At 32.0% G+C, this 22,321-nt stretch overlaps 1 protein-coding gene across 2 annotated transcripts in view; it reads right to left on the reverse strand.

Moving 5' to 3' along the window:
• Window positions 1-22,321, reverse strand: part of l(2)gl (LLGL domain-containing protein l(2)gl) — a 168,143-nt gene that overhangs the window by 129,232 nt on the left and 16,590 nt on the right. For both annotated transcript variants that reach the window (XM_067272309.1, XM_067272310.1), the window contains exon 2: window positions 9,196-9,282. In XM_067272309.1, coding sequence (XP_067128410.1) covers window positions 9,196-9,279 — 84 coding nt within the window. In that variant the 5' untranslated portion in view covers window positions 9,280-9,282. The remainder of the gene's footprint in view (window positions 1-9,195; window positions 9,283-22,321) is intronic.

A 22,321-nucleotide genomic window follows, 5' to 3' on the forward strand; every position in this document is an offset into this window, starting at 1 on the left:
TATCCTCACAATATCCATCCTCTGGTCACCGCTTTGTGTTACTGCAGTAATGCTGGAAGAAGCCTGCGTCCATCAGTTAGGGCAGATAAAGCCAAACTATTAGTGATTATGAAACATAAGAAAGGGGCCTACAGTGCACTGAGGTTGAAATAACATGACTGATAAGCTGAAGTCAAGAATTAAATGTTTCTCTAATACAAAATTGGCTACTAGGTTAAATATGAAGAACATTGTAATGGACGCACCTGATGTCCCTAAATTGTTTGCCTTTGTTAAAACTCCCAAGAAGGACAACAATTACGCCCAGTGGTGGATAAGGCCAAAGCCCCCACATGCAAATTGGAAGAAGCTATACATAACATCCTTACTCTGCATCTTGAAGGTTACCAATTTACCATCTCCAACCCAGTGGATTTAATCAAACAGCTCAAGGTAACTACCTCCCCTAGTTATGTTACTGTCTTGGATTTTAGATCCTTGTACCCATCAATTGAGCTACCTCCATATTTCTGCACCCTCAGGGACTTTCTCTTTACAAGAGTGGACAGCATTGAATTACACCAACAGGTACTAGAATTGGCCCACTTAATTTGTTACAACTCAGTATTTCAATTCCGGGGGTGGTGTGTACACAAACTAGAGGTGTTTCCATGGGCAGTTCGGTCTCCGGGGGTTTCTGTGAATTGATTATTAGGCAACTGGAAAGCAGGACCCTTCCGAACTTCCTCTAAGACATTATCCTTTACAAAAGATATGTTGATGACATTATTATTTTATGGAGGACAACGCTCAACTCAACCCGCTTTCTAGACAAAATGAATGACAATTCCTTATGGGCTATCCCTGGAGATGGAGCAACATAGCAGCAGCAGGGTCCATTTCCTTGACTTGGATATCAGAATTGAGGATTCCAGCATCTACATGTCCGTATATCGTAAACTGTCTAGTACAGTGATTCCCAACCGGTGGTTCGCGAACCCCTGGGGGTTCGCAGTGTTTGCAGAGGGGGTTCGCAAAAATAATATTGTAATGGCGGATTTTTTAAAACGCCATTAAAATCAAAAGCAAAAAAAAAAACAAAACAAAAACACAAAAATTAAAGAACATACCCACTGTAAAACAGATTGTTCGCTGCCTGTTTGTTAAGAAATCTATAATAAATTTCAATATTTTCATTTCTTTTTTCCTTATTTGTTTTTCAAAATTACTTCATCAATATCAAATTATATCAACAATTTTATACCTTATAATTTATTCCTCTTATTCAAGTAATCAAATACTATTCTCTTTTTATTACAAACATTTATTTATATTTAAAACATTTTATCAATGTGATTAGTATCGTGTTCTGCTTTATATTTAAAATCATTGCAGCAGTTTTCCCTTCTATGTAATATTTTTTTTTACAATACAATTGGAAATAAATATCAAATTAAGGCAGTTTACTACAGATTTTAGAATTAGATACTTGTTCACAACCGGAAACTGGGAGAGTAGTGTTGTATTAACCGACGTTCATACACAGGCTTAGCACTTGTAAAGCTTGAGTGATAGTGATACTGTGACTGTCAAGTTCTCGTGTAAATGATTTAATAATTATTAATTTAATTATTATTATAGCTTATTTTTATTATGGATCGATGGTTAAAAACGGGTCGTTTAGAAACGAGACATGATAATCGAGATGATAGTACTGAAAGCTGTAGTGAGGTACCGTTTCACCAGACGAAAAACAAAGGAAATGATGATAGAAAAGAGAAAAAGCGAAAATATGACAGCGACTATCTACAATTGGGTTTTCATTTTACTGGGGATGAGTCGGAACCTAAACCGCTTTGTGTTATATGTAACGAAGTTCTTGCCAACAGCAGTTTAAAACCATCACTTCTTCGTAGACATATTGAAACAAAACATCCGACACACAAAGATAAACCTCTGGAATATTTCAAAAGAAAATTAGCAGATATCAAAAAGTGTAGTCTTTCTTCTTTCTTGACTTCAAACGAAGATAGTAAAATGGCCCTTGAAGCATCATTTCGAGTAAGCTATAGAATTACAAGATCTGGACAAGCGCATACAATAGCAGAAAATTTAATTGGACCATGTGCGAAAGATATCGCCAAATGTATGCTCGGGGAAAAGGCAGCAAAGAAAATTGAGCTAGTTCCCTTATCAAACAACACGGTGTCGCGTAGAATTAATGACTTGGCTAATTATGTGGAGAACGAACTTCTAAAAAGAATAAAATTGAATTATTTTGCAATTCAACTTGACGAATCGACGGATGTAACAAATGCCGCAGTCTTGCTTGTCTACGTTAGATATCTTTTTACGAATATTGTTCAAGAAGATGTACTATTTGCAAAACCTTTGAAAACCTACACAACTGGAGAAGCGATTTTCGATATGATCAATGGGTATTTTGAAAAGAATGGAATAAGCTGGTCTTATTGTGTGGGTGTGTGTACAGATGGTGCAAAATCAATGACAGGAAAATTTTCTGGTTTTGTGGCACGGGTGAAGAAGATCAACGAGAAAATTCAATGGACTCATTGTTGTATTCATAGACAAGCTTTAGTATGTAAGCGTATTCCTGCAGAGTTATCTACTACTTTAAGTAATGCTGTGAAAATTGTGAACTTTATAAAATCGCGTGCTACAAATTGCCGTCTATTCCGTACGCTTTGTGAGGATTTTGGAAGTTTCCACTTTCTTTACTACTTCACACAGAAGTTAGATGGCTTTCCAGTGGTAAAGTTTTGACGCGTTTGTTTGAAGTCTGAAGTTCAAGCATTTTTTATTGATCATCCATTTCATTTGTCTTCTTGTATATCCGATGTTCTTTGGCTGCAAAAGCTTGCGTATTTAGCTGACATTTTTTGTAAACTGAATGAATTAAATATGTCTTTACAAGGCGAGGGCGTCACCATTTTCAGTGTACATGATAGAATTGAGGCTATGTTGAAAAAGATCAATTTTTGGATTCAATGCCTGCAGATGAATGAGTATGGATGTTTCGATTCTGTCAGCACTTTTTTTTATCAGAAAATTCAATTAAACTTGACGAAAACATTAAAAGGAGTATATGTGAACATCTGAACTATCTTCGATTAACTTTCGATGACTATTTTCCCAACAGATGCAATATATCCATCTCAAACAACTGGATACGTAATCCATTTCAAGGAAATGTAAGTTCAGAAACCTCTCTAAATATACTGGAAAAAGAAAAACTCATAGAGTTATCTTGTGACAGTTCTCTAGAAGCAATTTTTAAAGATCAATCTTTAATTGACTTCTAGCTCAGTATACAAAATGAATATCCTGTTCTGTCAAAAAAAGCCATTGAAGTTCTATTACCATTTTGCACAACATATCTATGCGAGAAAGGATTTTCAACATATACTTATCTGAAAGATAAATACAGAAACAGGTTAAATGCAGAACCCGATCTAAGACTGAAATTGTCAGATATTGAGCCTAACTTTGAATTGCTTTGTTCTATCAAACAGCCACAAATATCCCATTAAGAGTTTTTCCAAATGTAAAACATAAGAACCAGTTTGTTAAATTTATCTTGTTTTCAACTTTTATAGCCATCATTTTAGTCTTATTAACGTTTTATTTAAATGTTTCACGATTAATATAATCAATATTATTCTGCAATATGTAAAATATATATTCTATCAAATTTTATTGCTTTTTTTTTACCTGTCATTAACGACTACATAGGGGGTTCGTCAAATTTTTCGGACCTTTCTTTTGGTTCGCGAGGAAAAAAAGGTTGGGAAACACTGGTCTAGTATATCCACATACATACCAATAAGCTCTTGTGATCCATTCCAATACAAGATTAGGGCATTGGTTAAAAGAGCCTACACATGCAACAGATGCTCGCAAAAGAATTAAAACACATGGAATAAATTGCCAGGATCCATGGTTACCGCAATATCATACGGAAAATCTCTGAGCGCCACAGACAGACGCAGGCTTCTTCTAGCATTACTGCAGTAACACAAAGCGGTAACCAGAGGATGGATATTGTGAGGATACCTTTTACTTTCAACCCCCTCTTCAGGTCTTTATACAGTAGCATTGCAAAGAAACGTAATGTTACCCTTGCCTACAGGGGATGCCCTAATCTGTTTGACATCTTACGTAACAGAAAAGACCGATCCAGTATGGAGAGACTACCAGGCGTCTATAGCGTCCCACTTAGGGATAACCGGTTTAATAGAGATTTGATATACATAGGATCGACAAAACGTTCATTGGGGGTTAGGTTAAAGGAGCATATATCCGATATACAATGCAGTAGATGTACCACCTCACTCTCCACTTACGCCACCGACCCCGAAATTGTGGCGGACTTCACAAGAGCACAATTAATTGTTACCACACCACACATTGACCACCTTAAAATAGTTAGAGGAGATTGAAATTTTTTAAGGCTTATAGTGCATCCACATGCATTAGTACAAGGGACGAGATTGGACTTTCTATGGCATGGCAGGCCTTACTACATACGGAGAGATAGCATTCTACTCTTAATTTTTTGGTAAAGAAAAAACTTTGGGAATAATCTCACGCGATTATTATCGATGATTCATCTCACACACGTATTTTATGTATTTTGACTTAACATTCACTACCGTTTGGAGGTTGATGGTTAAATTCAAACACGTCACGTGACAGAATAAGCAAACGAACTGGACATTCAAAACATAAGATCATTCGGCTTAGTTCAAATTTTCGTATTCGAGTTTGATCCAGCTGATTTACTTGAAGAAGAACTCAGAAGGGGTTAGGAAAACGTTTGTTTTGGATGATTAAACTTTGTACGCACTGGTTAAAGGTTCAAGTAGGTCATTTTGTTATAATACAATTTTGTCGTATATATAATTTATAAATGTTGTTCGATAATTGTGAACTATTACCTGAGAACATCTCATTTTACATGTTCTTGACACTGAAATCAACACTTTCCTGTGACCTTTTGGCCTCCCAGCTGTATGCCACTGACTTTAATACATCAATGGATGTGAATCTTTGAAGACATAAATACCTGAAGTTTGACTGATTGGCTAGTAGACATAGTAAACACCTTGTCATGGAAATAGAGGTGAAATCTAGGATTGTCCCAAGTTTCAGCAATGAAGTTAGTCCTATTAGGAGGCAACTAAGTATTCCATTTCAGCAAAGACATTAATTTTTGCAAGAGGCACTTAAGAGGTCCATTTGGCAACAAAGTTAATCCAACTAAGAGGCACAGCACAAATGTGATGGGTTAAAGAGCTAATGACAATTGTAACCATCAGAGGAACAAGCGGTGACTGCCTTAACATTAACAGGCTGTAGTGTGTTTTGGAACATAAGAAAAATGTTTTCGGTCTAGGAATGAATCATATCAGAAAAGATTTTTTTAGAAGGTCGTAGGGTGGACTGAAAACATTTGTGTTACATTCCAAAATAATTGCAAAGCATTATAAGGTTATTTCAGTGAATTTATAAATAACACTTTGTTTATTGGATAGATTTTATTGGAATGGCCACACTGGCTAAAACATATAGGAAACTTGTCCTAGCTCTAAACTTGACTTTCTGATTGAATGTACAGAATATCGAGTATATCCAATGTCTATCTTTTGTATCATATTGTCCCCTGGATGTGAATTTTTACTACCTAAGTTATGAATCATATGCCTGAGGAAAGCAATTAGAATTTTGACATAGTAAAATGTATATATCACGTAATCCTTTTTTCTTTTCAAATAAATGGTTATTAGTAAAATTGGCATTTGAGTAATTCACTTCCGACTTCCTCCACGTGACTCGCTGTCTCTCAGATCTCCTCCATCCCAAATCTGATCACCTGCACATGCGACTGCTCATGTGACCTAGCAACAACAACATGGACATTAAACAAAAACAGCCCTAGTTGCTGTGTGGTGTCTTCTATCCTAATGTAGTCATCGCCGAAGCAATGTCGACCCTTCAGTTAAGTAGCGCGGAAGCACAGGGGCCCTTTGCACATTGTCACAGTATCATTTTACTGAAGACTTGTAAGAAACTGTAAACATTTCATTCTCCATGACATCATAAACATGAAAATGCTAATTAGATAATTCTTGAAAATTCGTAATCTGCAGATGAAGGATTACAAATTTTCAAGAATTATCTAATTGAAATAGCTTGTGATCCCAATGAAAAAAAAAAAATGAAAACACTTTTCATGATTGACAAAATCTACTGCAGCAACGTTTCCAGTGACTGTATCAACGATTTTGCAAAGGCAGTGTGCTTTTATAAACAAAATGGATAGTTTTTGACATTTAACACTACATAAAAAGTCCATAATTGCTTTGAATGTTAAAGGTTTATCTTCTCATGAAGTAGAGTGCATTGTCATCAATCAACAATTATGCATTTACATTTTATATGGAAAAAAAAACCTTAAATCCAGTAAAAATAGAACATTTATCAACAAAATGAATGTTTTTGACCATAATGAATGGCCTATAATGAAATTTTCAAGTATATTTATTAATTTCATGTTTGTTCTGTTAATAAGCATTCTATTTCTTACAGGATTTAAGGTTTTTTTATATTAATTGTAATTGATACATCCAGTTTTTAGTTTTTCAATTATGCATTTGCAACAAAGATGTAAACATGGTAACATTGAAAGAAACCTGAACTAGGTGTTAAACATGTGAGTAAACAATGTTAGGATAGGATGCCAAAGTGTCACAACCTGTGAAAATGTACCACCAATTCTTCCAAACTGAAAGTAAAGTGGAACAGCAGACAGGCATAAAAGAGAATACATGGACTGTATGATGCTGACTATGCAACATGAATTTAAAAGCCCCCATCCCTACAGGAAGCCATTACCAATAAGTAAAACATGCAAACAGCAACTTATCTGAGCTAGACAGAAGCAATGACATATGGGATTCTGTTATGTCTTCTGATGAATCCAAATTTAACCTGTAGTTTGTCTTCAGATCCATGTGTTAGGTGTAGAAAAGACAAGCCCTATAATGGATTACTTGATGTAGACAGTAAAGTTTTTGATGAGTTAAATGTGGGGATTTCTATCTAGTAAAACTGCACACTGTAGCTACTATTGGCAGATCACACTTTATAAAGGAGTATGTAAATGCATAAAGGTATAGAAATATCTTATCTATTGAACTAATTCCAATAGTCAAAGAACAATCTTATGACACAAACTCCCGCATCTTTCATGATAATTCTGTACCATGCACCCTCCATGATAACAAGTATAATGGTAACCTTTTCTCTGTAATTTAGTCCTTTCAGCATTTTATTACACATTGTTGCATGCCTAATCATGATGTTTCTAAAAACATGGATATAATAGGGAACTTATAACCAACATGGTATGAAGAATGGAAGGGCTCTCAATAATCCTACAAAATTAGCAAATGAACAGAGGCAGTCTAAGGCAGGCATAGTGTCACACTATGATTATAGATTAACTTCCACATATAAACTAATAGCTAAATTCCGCAATGATGATATAACTTAGTTGAAATGCCATACTTATGATTACTAAATGATGGTACAGATAGAAGTGATATAGACAAGGCTACAGAGGTTTATTCTATCCTATAGTTGATACTAGGTTTAACTGCCAGCTAACATACATAGGATCCACAAACAGATCCTTATCACAGAAGATTAAAAGAGCATCAGTGTGACATTAATACAAATAAAACATGTACCGGTACCACCTCAGTACAATATGCCAGCAAGCCAGGGACATACGGTGATGTTCAACAAAATAACTCTCTTAAAGCTAGTATTTGAAAAGAACTGTTTATGAACATTAGAAACTTTGGAGATTTTTAAAGTAAATATGAGAGGAAAGTAAATTAATTATAAGGATGTGCTTCATTGCCTACTGCTTGGCAATCTTTATTTGATAAATATCTATTTTTCAATGATCAAACCCAGATTTTTGACAAACTGGATTTTCAACATTACTATATTTTGTAAAAATATAATTACATAAATCAGCAATGAATGATCTACATTATTGATATTTCATTTGCAACACTCAACAAAGAAAACTATCAACGAATCTGACGTAAAAACTAGTTTAATAATTAACACTTTTCTCCAACACTTGGACATTTCTGGATCTAATGACTTACTGTATTTTAACAGTAGAATTCAGATTTAAATAAAACATTTACTATCATTTCATAAACATTGATTTTGTCTTTAAGTTTAAAAAATTCAGCAGTAACAGCAATAACATGAATGTTTAGTACAGCAGTAACACAGAACATGAATGCTCCAGATGTTGAACAACTTGGAATCCAAACACTTTTCAAAAGAAATTTTGCCTCAAAAGTCAAATCTTTCTTGGAACTCAAACACAAACAAAAATAGTCATACTATGCAGTGTATGATATCTGTACTAGTATGCCTGATGTGGCTGTGTTGCCAGACTGAGTTAATTTTTATTTTGGGCTACAAATAATGAAAATCTATTACTTTTCTAAATTCATTGATGAGTTTGGGATGCATATTGAACAAACCCAGCTGCACTTGGTTCATCTCCTAAATTTTATTGCATTATTTATTATTTTCATTGTTTTATACATTAATTAAAACACTTAGTTATTTTAGCTTAACACATTAACTGCCACTATTGAAAAAAATTTGTATCCTACGCATCACTCTCTTTTTTATACAAATTTAAGTTCTTTTCATATCAGAAAATCCAAATTTGCTCTTTTTGCTCTTTAAATTATTATTATTTTTTAAAATTTGTTTTAATTTTAAAATATATATGCTTAAAGTTAAAAACAACCTACCATGCATACAAAATTTCCAGCAAATAATACATATTTGAATTAAATACAAAAATCAAAACATTTTCAACCACTTTTAGGGACCTTCATCAAGTGTCAAACTTCACCAAATGTTAGAGATTCTATTTTTAGCCATTTTTTGATGTATCTGAATTAAATACGTAATATTTGCTGGAAGAATTCACTGTAATAATGCATTTTTCCAAGCATCTTACAGTATTTTCTCCATAAAAATACATTTATTGTTGTTAAACATAAATTGAGGCTTATGTAACAGAAATTTATAAAACAGAGTAAATCTTTATCAACACATTTTATAAGTATCAAATCCAAAATAATATATTACTTTTCTATAGGTAAACAATTCTTTCTGCAACTTTTGTCGTTCTGCACTGATATGATGACCTTTTCCTCTGATGAATTTCAACATTTTCTAGCAGAGAAAAAAAAAATAAAAATTATTAAAAACTTAAAAAATACTTTAAATGCTTGATATTATATATTTTCATTTTATAAAATATAAAATACATCTTAAAATTTTGAATTTACATATATTTATATTAAATATTTTATATTAGTATTACATGAAAATAATACAATATTGACAATATAAGCATAAAATGATAAGTAATTTATTTTTGATTAATTTAATTCATCTAATACTTAAATCTACTTTTTCAACATATTAGAAGCTGAAAACTGTTAACATAAATAACAATTAATTATTGTTGTTATTATAGTAAAACTTTGGACTTTTTCTTCGCACTTGGATAAGGAATTGAGGTTAGCGTATTTATCAATTTTAATTAAACTAATTTGATAAAGTGTTTAAAACTAAATACAAATTGATATCTCTTAAAGTTATACTTAATAACGACTAATATGCAACATTCTCCATCAAAGGGAAGACTTCCATTATATTGAATCAAACCAGAAAGTAAAAAGAATCAACTAAGTTTGTCTAATTCTAAGTTTATTACTGACTTTAATCTATATGCTGTCAAAAACTTACAAGAACCATCCTCAGTAATTAATGATCTTCATATGGAAACACCACCACAAAGTCAATAGAATTCTCCAGGTGAGTCCAAAGTATCTTGTCCAATTTATCTGACTAACTCGAGTGACTCAACAAACATCCCAACAACAGCTTTATGGTTTAAAATCTCAGAATTAATAAATACCTCAAATGAAAAACTCTCTAACCAAACAATTTCCATAAAGAATGACTTGGACTTAATTCATAGTAGTATACGTGAAATCAAAGTACAATTCCAAAAAATGGAAGGTCAAATGGATAACCTAAAACAGCAAATTGACAACTTAAAAACAGACAAAGAACTGATGCAATACAAAATGGATGCATTAACTAATGAACCTCAATATAATAATATAATACTGTATAATTATCCTACTTCAAAAAATATTTCTGGATTATAAATTTATAATTTCATCCAATCCTCTCTAAATTTACATAACATATCACAAGATGATGTTTTAGATATAACCCAAATAACTAAATCAAATAATCCAGTCAGATGAGGGGGGCGTGTTCTTCCGTCGAGGCTGCTGGCGTTTTTTCTTGTGCTCCTGTTCGCTCATACTAAGCCTAAGAAACAAACGTTTTTGACTTTTTATTTCGTTAAAAGTTTAAATTTGTGGTTTACTAACATAAAGTACTTCAATAATAACATTATTAATAAATATGCAACGTTCTCCACCTAAGAGAGGAAGACCTCCACTAAATCGTGCCAAATCGGATACCAAGAAGAACCAACCTCATTTGTCAAACCCTAGGACGATAATGGACTTTAATTTCAATTCTGGAAAAAACCTTCATGAAGAACTTAGTGATGAAACGAATCCCAACTTAAATCCATCGCAGATAAGTGCAAACAGCATTTCAGGTGAGTCAACTAAGTCAGACCAACATTTTCCTACTAAATCTGACAACCTTCCAGACACTTCTACTTCAGAGTTATGGAATAAAATCTCGGACTTGATTAATACTGCTAATGACAAACTTTTTAGACAAATGGTTACGATAAAACAAGATCTAGAAATTATTCACGAAAACATCCGGGAAACGAGGGATCACCAGGTAAAAATGGAGGAACAAATAATTGACTTAAAACAACAAGTAGAAAAGTTACAAACTGACAAGGATTGCATTCAATTCAAATTGGACTCGTTAATTAATGAACATCGCTATAATAATATTATCATGTATAATTATCCAAATCAAAAAACCACCTCAAGAGCAGAAATACATAATTTTGTTACTTCTCTTTTAAATCTACAAAATATAGCTCAAGAGGATATACTAGAGATAGTACAACTGTCTAAAACGCCTAATATAACAATAAGAATCACTCTCAGTAATAAACAAATTAGAGATCGAATTTTTACTACTATTATACGGAAAAAACAACAAAATTTGTTAGAAGAATGGAATAATTTACAAATTTCTCCGGACTTAACTACCAATTCAAGAGCTAGACGGAAATTCTTACTACCAACTTTTTACGAACTACGTAAACAATATCCTCAGGTTAAACTGCGTAACGATATCTTAATAATCAACCACGAAAAGCTAACCTATAGTTTAACCACTGGAAAACTGGTACAAGCAGACACCTTTCTTCCTTCGTCAAGAACAGATATAACTAAATGACAAACTAACAAACATGACGATTTTCAAGTCCGTAAATCTTTTTCTAATAACCAATGCCTTATTGTTATTAATTGGAATAGTCAGGGCCTCAAATATAAAATTCCTCAACTTGATGTCTTTACTAAATATGAACCAGATATCTTGGCTATCACTGAAACCTGGATAACTTCAGAACTGGTTTACAAGTCGAATTTTTTCGAGAAATTTATAATCGAATCAGTAATGGCAAACAAACAAACTGGCCCAGGCCGTCCAAGTGGAGGCCTTTGCTTATTATTAAAAAAAGGTGTCGGTAAAATACTACAAACAAAAAAATCTAAGAATTTCATTTTGCTTCTCATCCAAATCAATAAACCTATTCTTGCAAATATCAAAAATAATCTAATAACTTTAATACTTGCTTATATTCCACCAGATGATATATCAACTTTGAATGAAATATCTAAACACATCGAGACTTGGCATTATATGACTCCTTACTCCATAATACTGGGCGACTTTAATGCAAGAATAGCCAATAGAATGGACTCCAAATATAAAGGTACTAACCCTTTAATACAAAATATTCGCTACTCGAAAGATAAATGCCTAAACAAACTGGGGCAAAAATTAATAGAAATAATAACGAATCTTAAAATGTATATAATCAACGGTCGCATTGAAACTGATACACCAGCAGAATTCACCTGTTTAACACACACAGGAAAATCAACTATTGACCTCACGATCTGTTCTGAATTATTACTAGATTGCTGCATGGACTTTAACGTTATCGACTTTGATATTTCTGATCATTTCCCCACAATGGTAAAATTTCTATTATTCTCGACAAAAAACTTTGACAAATTAACAGTCAAAAAACAACGAGCACAATATAAATCTCACAGATATTCCAAAGAAATTGAAAACCGTTTTGGCGACATCCCGATTGCAAAAGAGAACAATAGCGAAGAAATATACAGGTTAATGATTGATATAATGAATGATTATATTGTTCTAAATAATGGTAAAAGAAAATCTAATAACGGATTTGGACAAGGCTGGTTCGACTTTGACTGCTATAAAAAGAAAATGGAAAAAAAGACTAAATTAAAAATATTCAGATTAAACTCTAATGACATCAACTTCAACAACTATAAAGACGTTAAACGAACTTATAATAACTTAATTAAGACAAAAAAGAAAAATTACTTCAAGAAGCTTGAATTAAACTTAATTAAATATAATAAGGACAACAAATTATTTTGGAATACAGTAAGAAGATACCGATTCAAACCTAGCATAAGCGAAAATTCACTAATCATCGACTTCGATACTTGGAAAAACTTCTACCAACGCTTCTCAATAATTCATCTGGACTCACCAACAATATTAAATACACAGGCATACAACGAACACCTGGATGTTGACTTTTCACTTGATGATCTAAATGAAGCAATTCAAAAAATAAAAATCAATTCAACCCCAGGTCATGATAACATTCCCAATAAATTCCTAAAAATGCTACCTAATAGTTCCAGATTAAAACTACTTAATATCTTTAATATTATGTATAAAGCAACCTCCTTTCCTGACTCTTGGAACACTGTTATTCTCACTATGATATACAAAAGGGGCGACAAGTCTTCCCCTAACAACTATAGACCTATAGCACTGCTATCTACAATAAGAAAATGCTTTACTTCAATGTTAACAACCAAATTTCAACAATGGACCAAAGTCAACGACTTAGAAGCCAAATTCCAATACGCCTTCTCTAAAAATAAAGGTACTGAATCTGCTATTTTCATTCTACTAATGATAATTCAGCTTTATCTTACAAAAAAACACAGGAAAGTTTATGCTGCATTCATCGATATAAAAAAGGCCTTCGACTCAGTCTATACTCCATTACTAATAAATAACTTAAAAGCTTGTGGTGCTAGCAATAAATTTACAGCTACCATAAATAAGCTTTACTCAAATTACTCTGTTAAAATTAAACAAGGCAATACGATTTCTCCTCCATTGATTCTTTCCCGTGGAGTGCTCCAGGGTGACCCCTTGTCACCCTACCTATTCAATTTTTATTTATTGGGCATTGACCATCTTTTTAATAATTCTTCCGAAGGCATTGATATAAATAATCGAATATTTCATTATATCCTCTTCGCCGACGATCTAGTCATATTAGCCCCAAATAAAATATCACTTCAACGCAAGATTAATCAACTCAACTGTTATCTTAACTCAATCTACTTGGAAATAAACCCAACTAAAACTAATATAGTAATTTTTCGTAAGAACAATAAATTATCTAATAAAGAGACACAAATTTATCATGAAAATACTCCACTGCAAATAGTCAACGAAGTTACTTACCTAGGAGTCGTATTTAACTGGAACCTGACTTTCAAAACTCAAATTTCAAAATTAAGCATCAAAGTTAAACATGCAATTGATAATCTATTATTTCTATGTGCAACAATGAAAACATCAAATTTGAATATCCATCTCAAACTCTACAACACCATTGTAAATCCTATCATTTATTACGCAAGCCCAATATGGGGACTGGATTATCTATATAACCTTGAAACTCTACATATCTACTTCCTTCGAAAGTTATTTCATCTTGAAAACACAATACCTGGATATGCCATCCGACACGAGACTAGTCGTACTTGGGTTTTTCCCCATATATTAAAACGAATTATAAAATTTTACTACAGACTTAAATACAAAAGTGATGACAATACCGATTTTTTATATCAAGAAATGATAAAGCAGAGCAATAACGAGAAAAACAACCACCTTTGGCAGTATAAATTTCGAAGATTATTAAACTCTTTTGGTATATCAGAATTACTGTTCACCGACACGATTCAAGACTGGAAATTCGCCTATACTCTCCTACTAAATTCGGCTGTATCCCAATCAATTAATAAAGACCAGCTCTCCTTAAATCAAAGCAACTACCATCCTTGGTATATTAACATACTCAATATTCCCTCTTTTCAACCCTATATGTGGCAACCAATTGACCTAAACGTAAAACGTCTAATAATGCAGCTACGTCTCAATAAATACTCTCTTTTTATTAATAGAATATATATAAATTTTTCGACCAATTACTGCCAATTATGCCAATCTGATGGCTTTTCTATGATCCACCTACTCCAAAACTGTAAAGCACTAACTAAATTGCGTGAACAATATGACATAATAAGAATATGCAACGTTGGATCACTTCTTGACTTTAAAATTAACCTAAACTTCATCAGCAGAAATGACGCCTATAAAATTTATAACTACTTTGCAAAAATCACTGAAAAAATTCCCGATAATAACTAATTATTTGTTGTTGTTTATTTAGGCAAATTCTTTATAACAATACAACCCAAAGGTAAAAACAGTGCCTTGTAATAAATTATGTTAATTAATAATTGTTACAAAAGTATGTTTTATGTAATTTTATCATGTAAATTAATTCTTTGTGTAATACTTGTATTTGTACCACCCCCTTAGAGGGAAATTTTCCCTTTGCAAATAAATGATGATGATGATAATCCAGTCAGATTAGCAATTGGAAAAAAATCGTGACCAGTTTTTTTATCACCTTTATAACAAGGAAACAACAAAATGTACTAGAAGACTGGAAAGGCTTGCAAATCTCACCAGATCTAACCAAAGCACCATGGATAAGAAGAAAACACCTACTTCCTTCTTATTATGAATTGAGGAAACATCATCATCAAATAAAACTATACAATGATACTTTATTAATAGGTTGTAACAGAATAACTCAGTGTTTCTCAAACTTTTTGGTCTGCAACCCCCCTTTTGCACTTAAAAATTTCAAAGGATCCCCAAAGAATGACTATATGTAGGAAAACATCCCAGAGGAAGGGGGTTAAGTACCGTCTCACGGTCGCTCCAGTGCTGCCAGCTAAAAACGCATACCAACTAAAATAATATTGGAGTAGCCCAAGACATAGCCAAATATTGCAGTGTCACAGCACTAGTGGAAATTTAAATTTGCTGACTGAAAGGCTTTCAGTTGATCGGTTTTCAGATAATCGACTCCCTACTGTATTTCTAACTTGACTTGCCTACAGACCCAACGCTGCTAGTGAACACCGTTCCAAATGACAATGTTGTTCTATCATAGTTTAGGCTGAGAGTAGAACTCGGGGATTCCCCAATAGCGCACAAATTTATGAATATTAGGCTCGTATTAAAATATCTGTATTGTTTTTATTATTTATATGTGCAATTTATTTAAGTAAAAATTATTTTATCAATTTTTTATTTCTATTATTTCTAAACATGAATCCATAGCAAATTTATAAAATATTTGAAAAAAATTGATCTGGCATCAATTTTTCAGCAATCCCCCAAATATTTTTCATGACCCCCACTTTGAGAATCACTGAAATAACTTACAGTATCAATACAGATAAACTGGATTATGTGGATACTTTTTTGCCTTTTCCCGTGCCTTTTGAAACGACGAGTTGATATACAATTCATCAAAATAAACCTTACCAAGAAAAGGATATCATAAATAGTCAACCATTATCTGTCATGAACTGGAATAGCCAGGATCTTAAAAATAAATTATCATCACTCAATTCCTTACAATCAAAATTTAAAGCAGACATAATAGGAATAACCGAAACATGGATTACACTTGAATCGTTTTACAAATCAACTATCTTTAATGAATTCATAACTGACAGAGTTTTAGCACACAAACCACAGAGTAGCGGTCTTTGCATCTTAAGAAAAAAAAACCATCAATTTAAAATACTGCAAATCAAGAAATCTGACAATTTTATATTACTACTACTTTCAACAAACAAATTTATATTCAAAAATAATGACAGCAAGTTAATAATAGTGATAATTGCCCCCCCTTTTTTTTGCTGGACATCAAAGTTCTATGACCGATATATGGATAAAAAAACTTTTAAATGACATTCTATATTACGTAGAAGCTTTTACATTCGGAACTGTTGAACATGCGATTCAGTTCTTTCTCTCATATTTTAAAAATCATTCCAAAGAACTATTTTTTTTGTCTAAAAAATTGTTTCTAATGGTTTTTACCTGAGGAAGGACCCAGGAGGGGTCTAAAAACATTCGTAATGTTAAATTTTGATTCACATCCGTTAAAGGTTTCTGAGGTACGTTTTCTTTAGTAAACTCCGATGTGCGGTTGTTCATTTTTATTACTAGTGATAATTGCCTATATTCCTCCCAACTGTTTAGCAAAACTCAATGAAATCTTCAAAATAATTGATGCATGGCAGTACATCACTCTGTATATTCTACTACTTGGAGACTTTAACTCATGAATTTCTGAACTGATGGACTCTCACTACATTGGACCAAATCCTTTAATTAATAACATCCACCATTCAAAAGATAAACATGCTAACAAACTGGGAATGAACTTAATAAAATTTATAACTGAGAATAAAATGTACATTCTAAATGGACACATTCAATCTGATTATCCAGCAGAATTTACCTGTACTGAACATAATGGTAATTCCACTATAGACCTCAATATATGTTCTGAATTCCTGTTAGATTACTGTTCAGAATTCAATATAACGTTTGATATATCTGACCATTTCCCAACAATAACAAAAATCCTATTGTTTTTGCAAAGAAAATCATCTAGTCTGACCAATAAGCAACAAACAACTACAATAAGCCAAGATATCTAGCCAAAATAGAAAACAGATTTAATAACATCCCAGAAATAACTGACCTTAACAGCAAAAATCTATAATCTTATGATTTATATAATGAATGAATATATTCAAATCAAATTTATTAAAAGTACCATTCAAAGTAAATTCAAAAAATCATGGTATGAGTGACTGTTATAAAATGAAAAAGATAAAACAAACCAACTTAAAACTATTTTGAAAAAATTCAAACAACTTAAATTTTATTAATTATAGAAAGGCCAAACAGATCTATAACAATTTATTGAAGGCCAGTAAGAAAAACTATTTTGGCAACCTTCAATCTACTCTGATAAATCACAGCAAGAACAGTAAATCATTTTGATCTACAATACGAAAATTCGTCATTCATTGAAAGCGCTCGAAAGGAAAATATTTGGTAACACCGCACACAGTGAGTTCTACTACTTATTGATATTACTTGGCGTGAATAGCATACTAGACTATAATATGAAAATTCTGTTATAAAACCGACCTAAGTGAAAACACATCAATAATAAACTTTGAAACAAGAAAAAAACTTCTACCAGTGATTTCCTGATGTTCAACCAATTCCTGCCTTAACATCTAATACTGACTTTAACAATGAATACTTAGATTCTAAACTTACATTTAAAAAATTAGAAGACGCCATAAATAAAACTTGAAGCAACACAACCCCCAGAAGTGACTATATTCTCCGCCAAATTCCTGAAGACACTTCCATATCTCACTGAAACAAAACTATTGCACTTGGTTAACTCAATGTATAATGCAACTAAATACCCAGATTCTTGGAACTCTGTTATTCTTACAATGATATACAAACAGGGTGACAAACTTTCTCCAAGTAACTATAGACCCATAGCTTTACTTTCAGTCCTAAGAAAATGCTTCACATCAATACTGGCAACTAAATTTCAACTGTGGACCAAAATAATGGACCTAAAAGCTAAATTCCAGTATGCTTACATTAAAAACAAAGGAAAAGAATCTTCTTATTATCTTCATTATCTTCTTATTATCGTCATTAATACAACTTCACTTGTAACTAAAAAACAGAAAGGTATTTGCATCATTCATAAATATTCAAAAGGCTTTCAACTCAGTCTTCATTCCCTTATTGGTGCACAAGTTAAAAGCTAAAGGAGCAGGTAATTGTTTTTCATCCACAATATCTAAATTATTCTCAACATACAATATAAAAATTAAACGGGGCAAATCCCTCCCCTCTCTGTGAATACTATCCCAGGGTGTGCTTCAAGGAAACCCCCCCTTTCACCCTACTTATTTAATTTCTATTTATTAGAAATAGACCATCTTTTCCAAGAACCTACTGATGGTATCAAAATCAGCAATAGAATCTTTCATTATGTCCTATTTGCAGACAATCTGGTAATCATGGTTCCTACAAAAATCTCATTGCAAAGGAAAATCAACCAGTTAAACTTATACCTCAAATCGATACATCTAACAATAAATCCCAGTAAAACGAAAGTCATTATATTTTGCAATAACAGTAAAATCTCGGAAAAAGAATCTATGATACATCTGAAAAAAAATCTTCTGCAGACAGTAAATGAAGTAAACTTCCCGAGAGAAACATTCGACTGGAATCTTACATTTAAAGCACACATATCCACTTTGAACAACAAAGTAAAATCAGCCATCAACAATTTGTGCGCTCTACTTTAAAAACTTCAAATTTGTTTATTCACATAAACTTTATAATTTGATAATCAGCCCAATCATTTATTATGCAAGTTCAATCTGGGGCATGGACTATCTATATAAACTAAAAAGCTTTCACACCTACTTCCTCCGCAAACTTCTTCACTTGAAGAGAATGATCCCGATTATGCCATAAGCCATGAAACTAATCACATATGGTCTTATCCTTTCTTTTTTAAAATGATTAATTAAATTTTATTATTGACTAAAATTCAAAAGTAACAATATAACCTTTTTACACCTGGAAATAACTAAATATTGTAAAAAAACCAAAATCAGAGCATCTCTGGCAAAATAAATTTAACAAACTACTAAACTCTTTTGGAGTGTCTGATCTATTTAAAGATAATCTTCAGGACTGGAAATACGGCTACACATTGTTACTGGAATCTGCAATTTCTCAAATACACCAACAACTGCCGTAAATGATTGGGCTAAATTTTGGATAAATGATTATAAATTAGAAATAAATTTGGCACTAGAGTTGGCATTAGGTGCCATCTCTTATTAAAATTAATAACTATAATATTTAATTAATTAATTTAATGTATATCTTAGTCTTATATATGCTGGAAGAGGAGATCGGACTGAAGGTCCAGGTAGTGTAATGGCAATGCATCCACACAGTAAGCAGGAGTTGCGGATTCGAGCCCCACTTCGAGCTGATTCTTTTTTTCCAGTTTAATCTAAATTAATTAATTAAATACAGTATTATAATTATTAATTTTAATAAGAGATGGCACCTAACGCCTAACTCTAGTGCCAAATTTATTTCTAATCTATAATCATTTATTCATAATTTAGCCTATCATTTATGGCAGTTGTTGGTGTATTTGCTTATGATATCGGGTTTCGTTTGATGTATTTCTGCAATTTCTCTATCAATAAACAAAGATCAAGTCAGCCTAAGTCGTAGTTATTACCATCCTCCCAACTATACATGAATAAACCGATAAATCTTAGTGTAAAAAGATTAATAGCCCAATTACGTCTCAATAAATATTCACTTTTCATTAGCAACACCTATATCAATTTTTCAATCAACAGATGCTTCTGGTGCAACTCCAATGACTTCTTGATGCAACATTTACTATAAAACTGTCAAAGCCTTGCAATTCACAAGACTCATACAATATCATATGTATTCTTCAATGTAATCCATCTCTCGATTTCAGAAATAATTTAAAAACCTTAATTAAAAAAACCCTTTATAATCTGTATAACTATTTCACCAAAATCATAGAAATAATAAAAAACTAAAAAATCCTACTCAAGATATTTGAACATTGAATAAAAGTTAATTGTATCTGTACTGTTATTTCTGATAAAAATGTATTCTTTGTTTATATTACAACAGGATTACACAGTACCTACTGTATTTATGTGCATAAATTTGTTACTTTGTAAGCTGCTACAGTACTTTTGTAAATTTTTACTCAAAATATGTACTACCCCCTGCAACAGAGTAACTCCCTTTTTGCTAATAAAGTTTGATTGATTATAGTAAAACTTCTAATTTTGAATTCTCTCTTTCTCAAACCCCTCCTTACCTCAAACTAGAAACACACATGTACTATACATCAAACCAGTTACATAAACACAATACAGTAGAGCATCGATTATCCGACCCCGATTAACCGACTTCTCGGTTAACCGACCACGTTCTAGTCGGCAAATTCAAATGTCCGCTAGTGATGCGGTGCTACAATATTTGGTTATGTCTTGGCTACTTTAATATTATTTTTGTTAAATTTTTGCATGTTTTAGCTGGCAGCACTGGCTCGACCACGAAAGGGAAGCTAGTATTTAAACCGGGCCTAATACACTATACTAATAATGTATTTTTTCATACTTTTCGGTTATCCAACCAACCCCAATCAAGTCGGATAATCGATGCTCTACTGTATTTCTGTATTTAATATAAAAAATGTTTTTGTCCATATCAATTGGACATTTTCAGGTTACAAGTGTACAAGTGTGTTACACACAAAATATTCTATTTATTTTTTCATGACAGACAATTACTTTTTTACTACCTTTAATCACAGATTGGCAGGGGGAAAACAGTACAGAATTTTAAAAAAACCATACTTTTGTATACAATTTTTAACTAAAATAGATTCAGCTAAAAAAAATTTAAGTTGGTAGAACTTTATTACATATGTATTTGTTACAGTTTGTTACTAAAAAATTATATTAATTGAAACAAATAAGGAAAAGAGATTTTAGTGACGCACAGAAAAAACTGAAGGATACCAGCACAATTTGTCATAATGTGGCTATTGTCACTGCTAATCATCTTTACACCTTCTTCCACTCATAAATAGTCCATGTTTTACTTTCTTATGAAAAAATAGAAACATGGTAGAATCCCAGAAATTTGACTCTTAATAACTTGACATTTTATAAAATTCATTGTTGTCCAAAACAAAAAAATATATGTAATCTAATTTTTACTTCTATAATTTAACACTAAGATCAAATAAGTTATTGTTCTTCACTGGTGTGATATTTGATAACAGCATCAATTCAACATGTTAATTAAGAATATAATCATTTTCCCAACAAAATGCCACACAAATGTCACTAACTTGGAAGTAGACATCAAATAGTCAATAGCCAATATTTTTTTTAAATTACAATTTAACTACAAACAGAAACAGTCATTATTGGTAGATAGTTAATACATATATGAATTTGCACATATAATACCATTACGAAAATTCACTATTTAGACTAGCATCATCACTATGCTGCAAAATTTGTCATTTGCAATAACTCATCACTTTCTCAGTCCACATTAAGTTGAGTTCATGGGACTCTACTGTATTGATCATAGAGAAATATCCTCTTAGGTAGGTAAAGAGCATATGTTTAACTGCCAAATAAATGTTAGTGCTAAGAATCATACATATGCAGCAATGTTCTCCTTGTTAGTTAATCCAATAAACTTAGAATGATAACCCTAAGTATGAACTATATATAACCCATATATATCAACAAAACAGAGAAGCAAATATAAAAAGAAATTTTAATGTTTATTAAAACATTAAAATTTTTTAGTTTACTAATTTTAAAAATAGATCACATGAATGAAGAGAAATTTTATACAATTGAGGAAACCTTAGGAAATTTTACCACTCGATGATAGTGCAGAAAAGGTAGGCAAAAAAACTTAAAAAGAATTTAATGCAAGGATATTTCATCACAAAAAAAATGAACCTCTAGAGAAGAGATTTCCAAAATGTGTTTGTGATAAATCAATGAAATAATGATTAATCCAATCCAATCCAATTTTTTTTATTTACATTCCTATATATAGCAATAAATATAAATAGACAATAATA

The sequence above is a fragment of the Centruroides vittatus genome, unplaced genomic scaffold (assembly GCF_030686945.1).
Source record: "Centruroides vittatus isolate TY-2023 unplaced genomic scaffold, ASM3068694v2 contig_436, whole genome shotgun sequence".
NCBI classification, from domain to species: Eukaryota; Metazoa; Arthropoda; class Arachnida; order Scorpiones; family Buthidae; genus Centruroides; species Centruroides vittatus.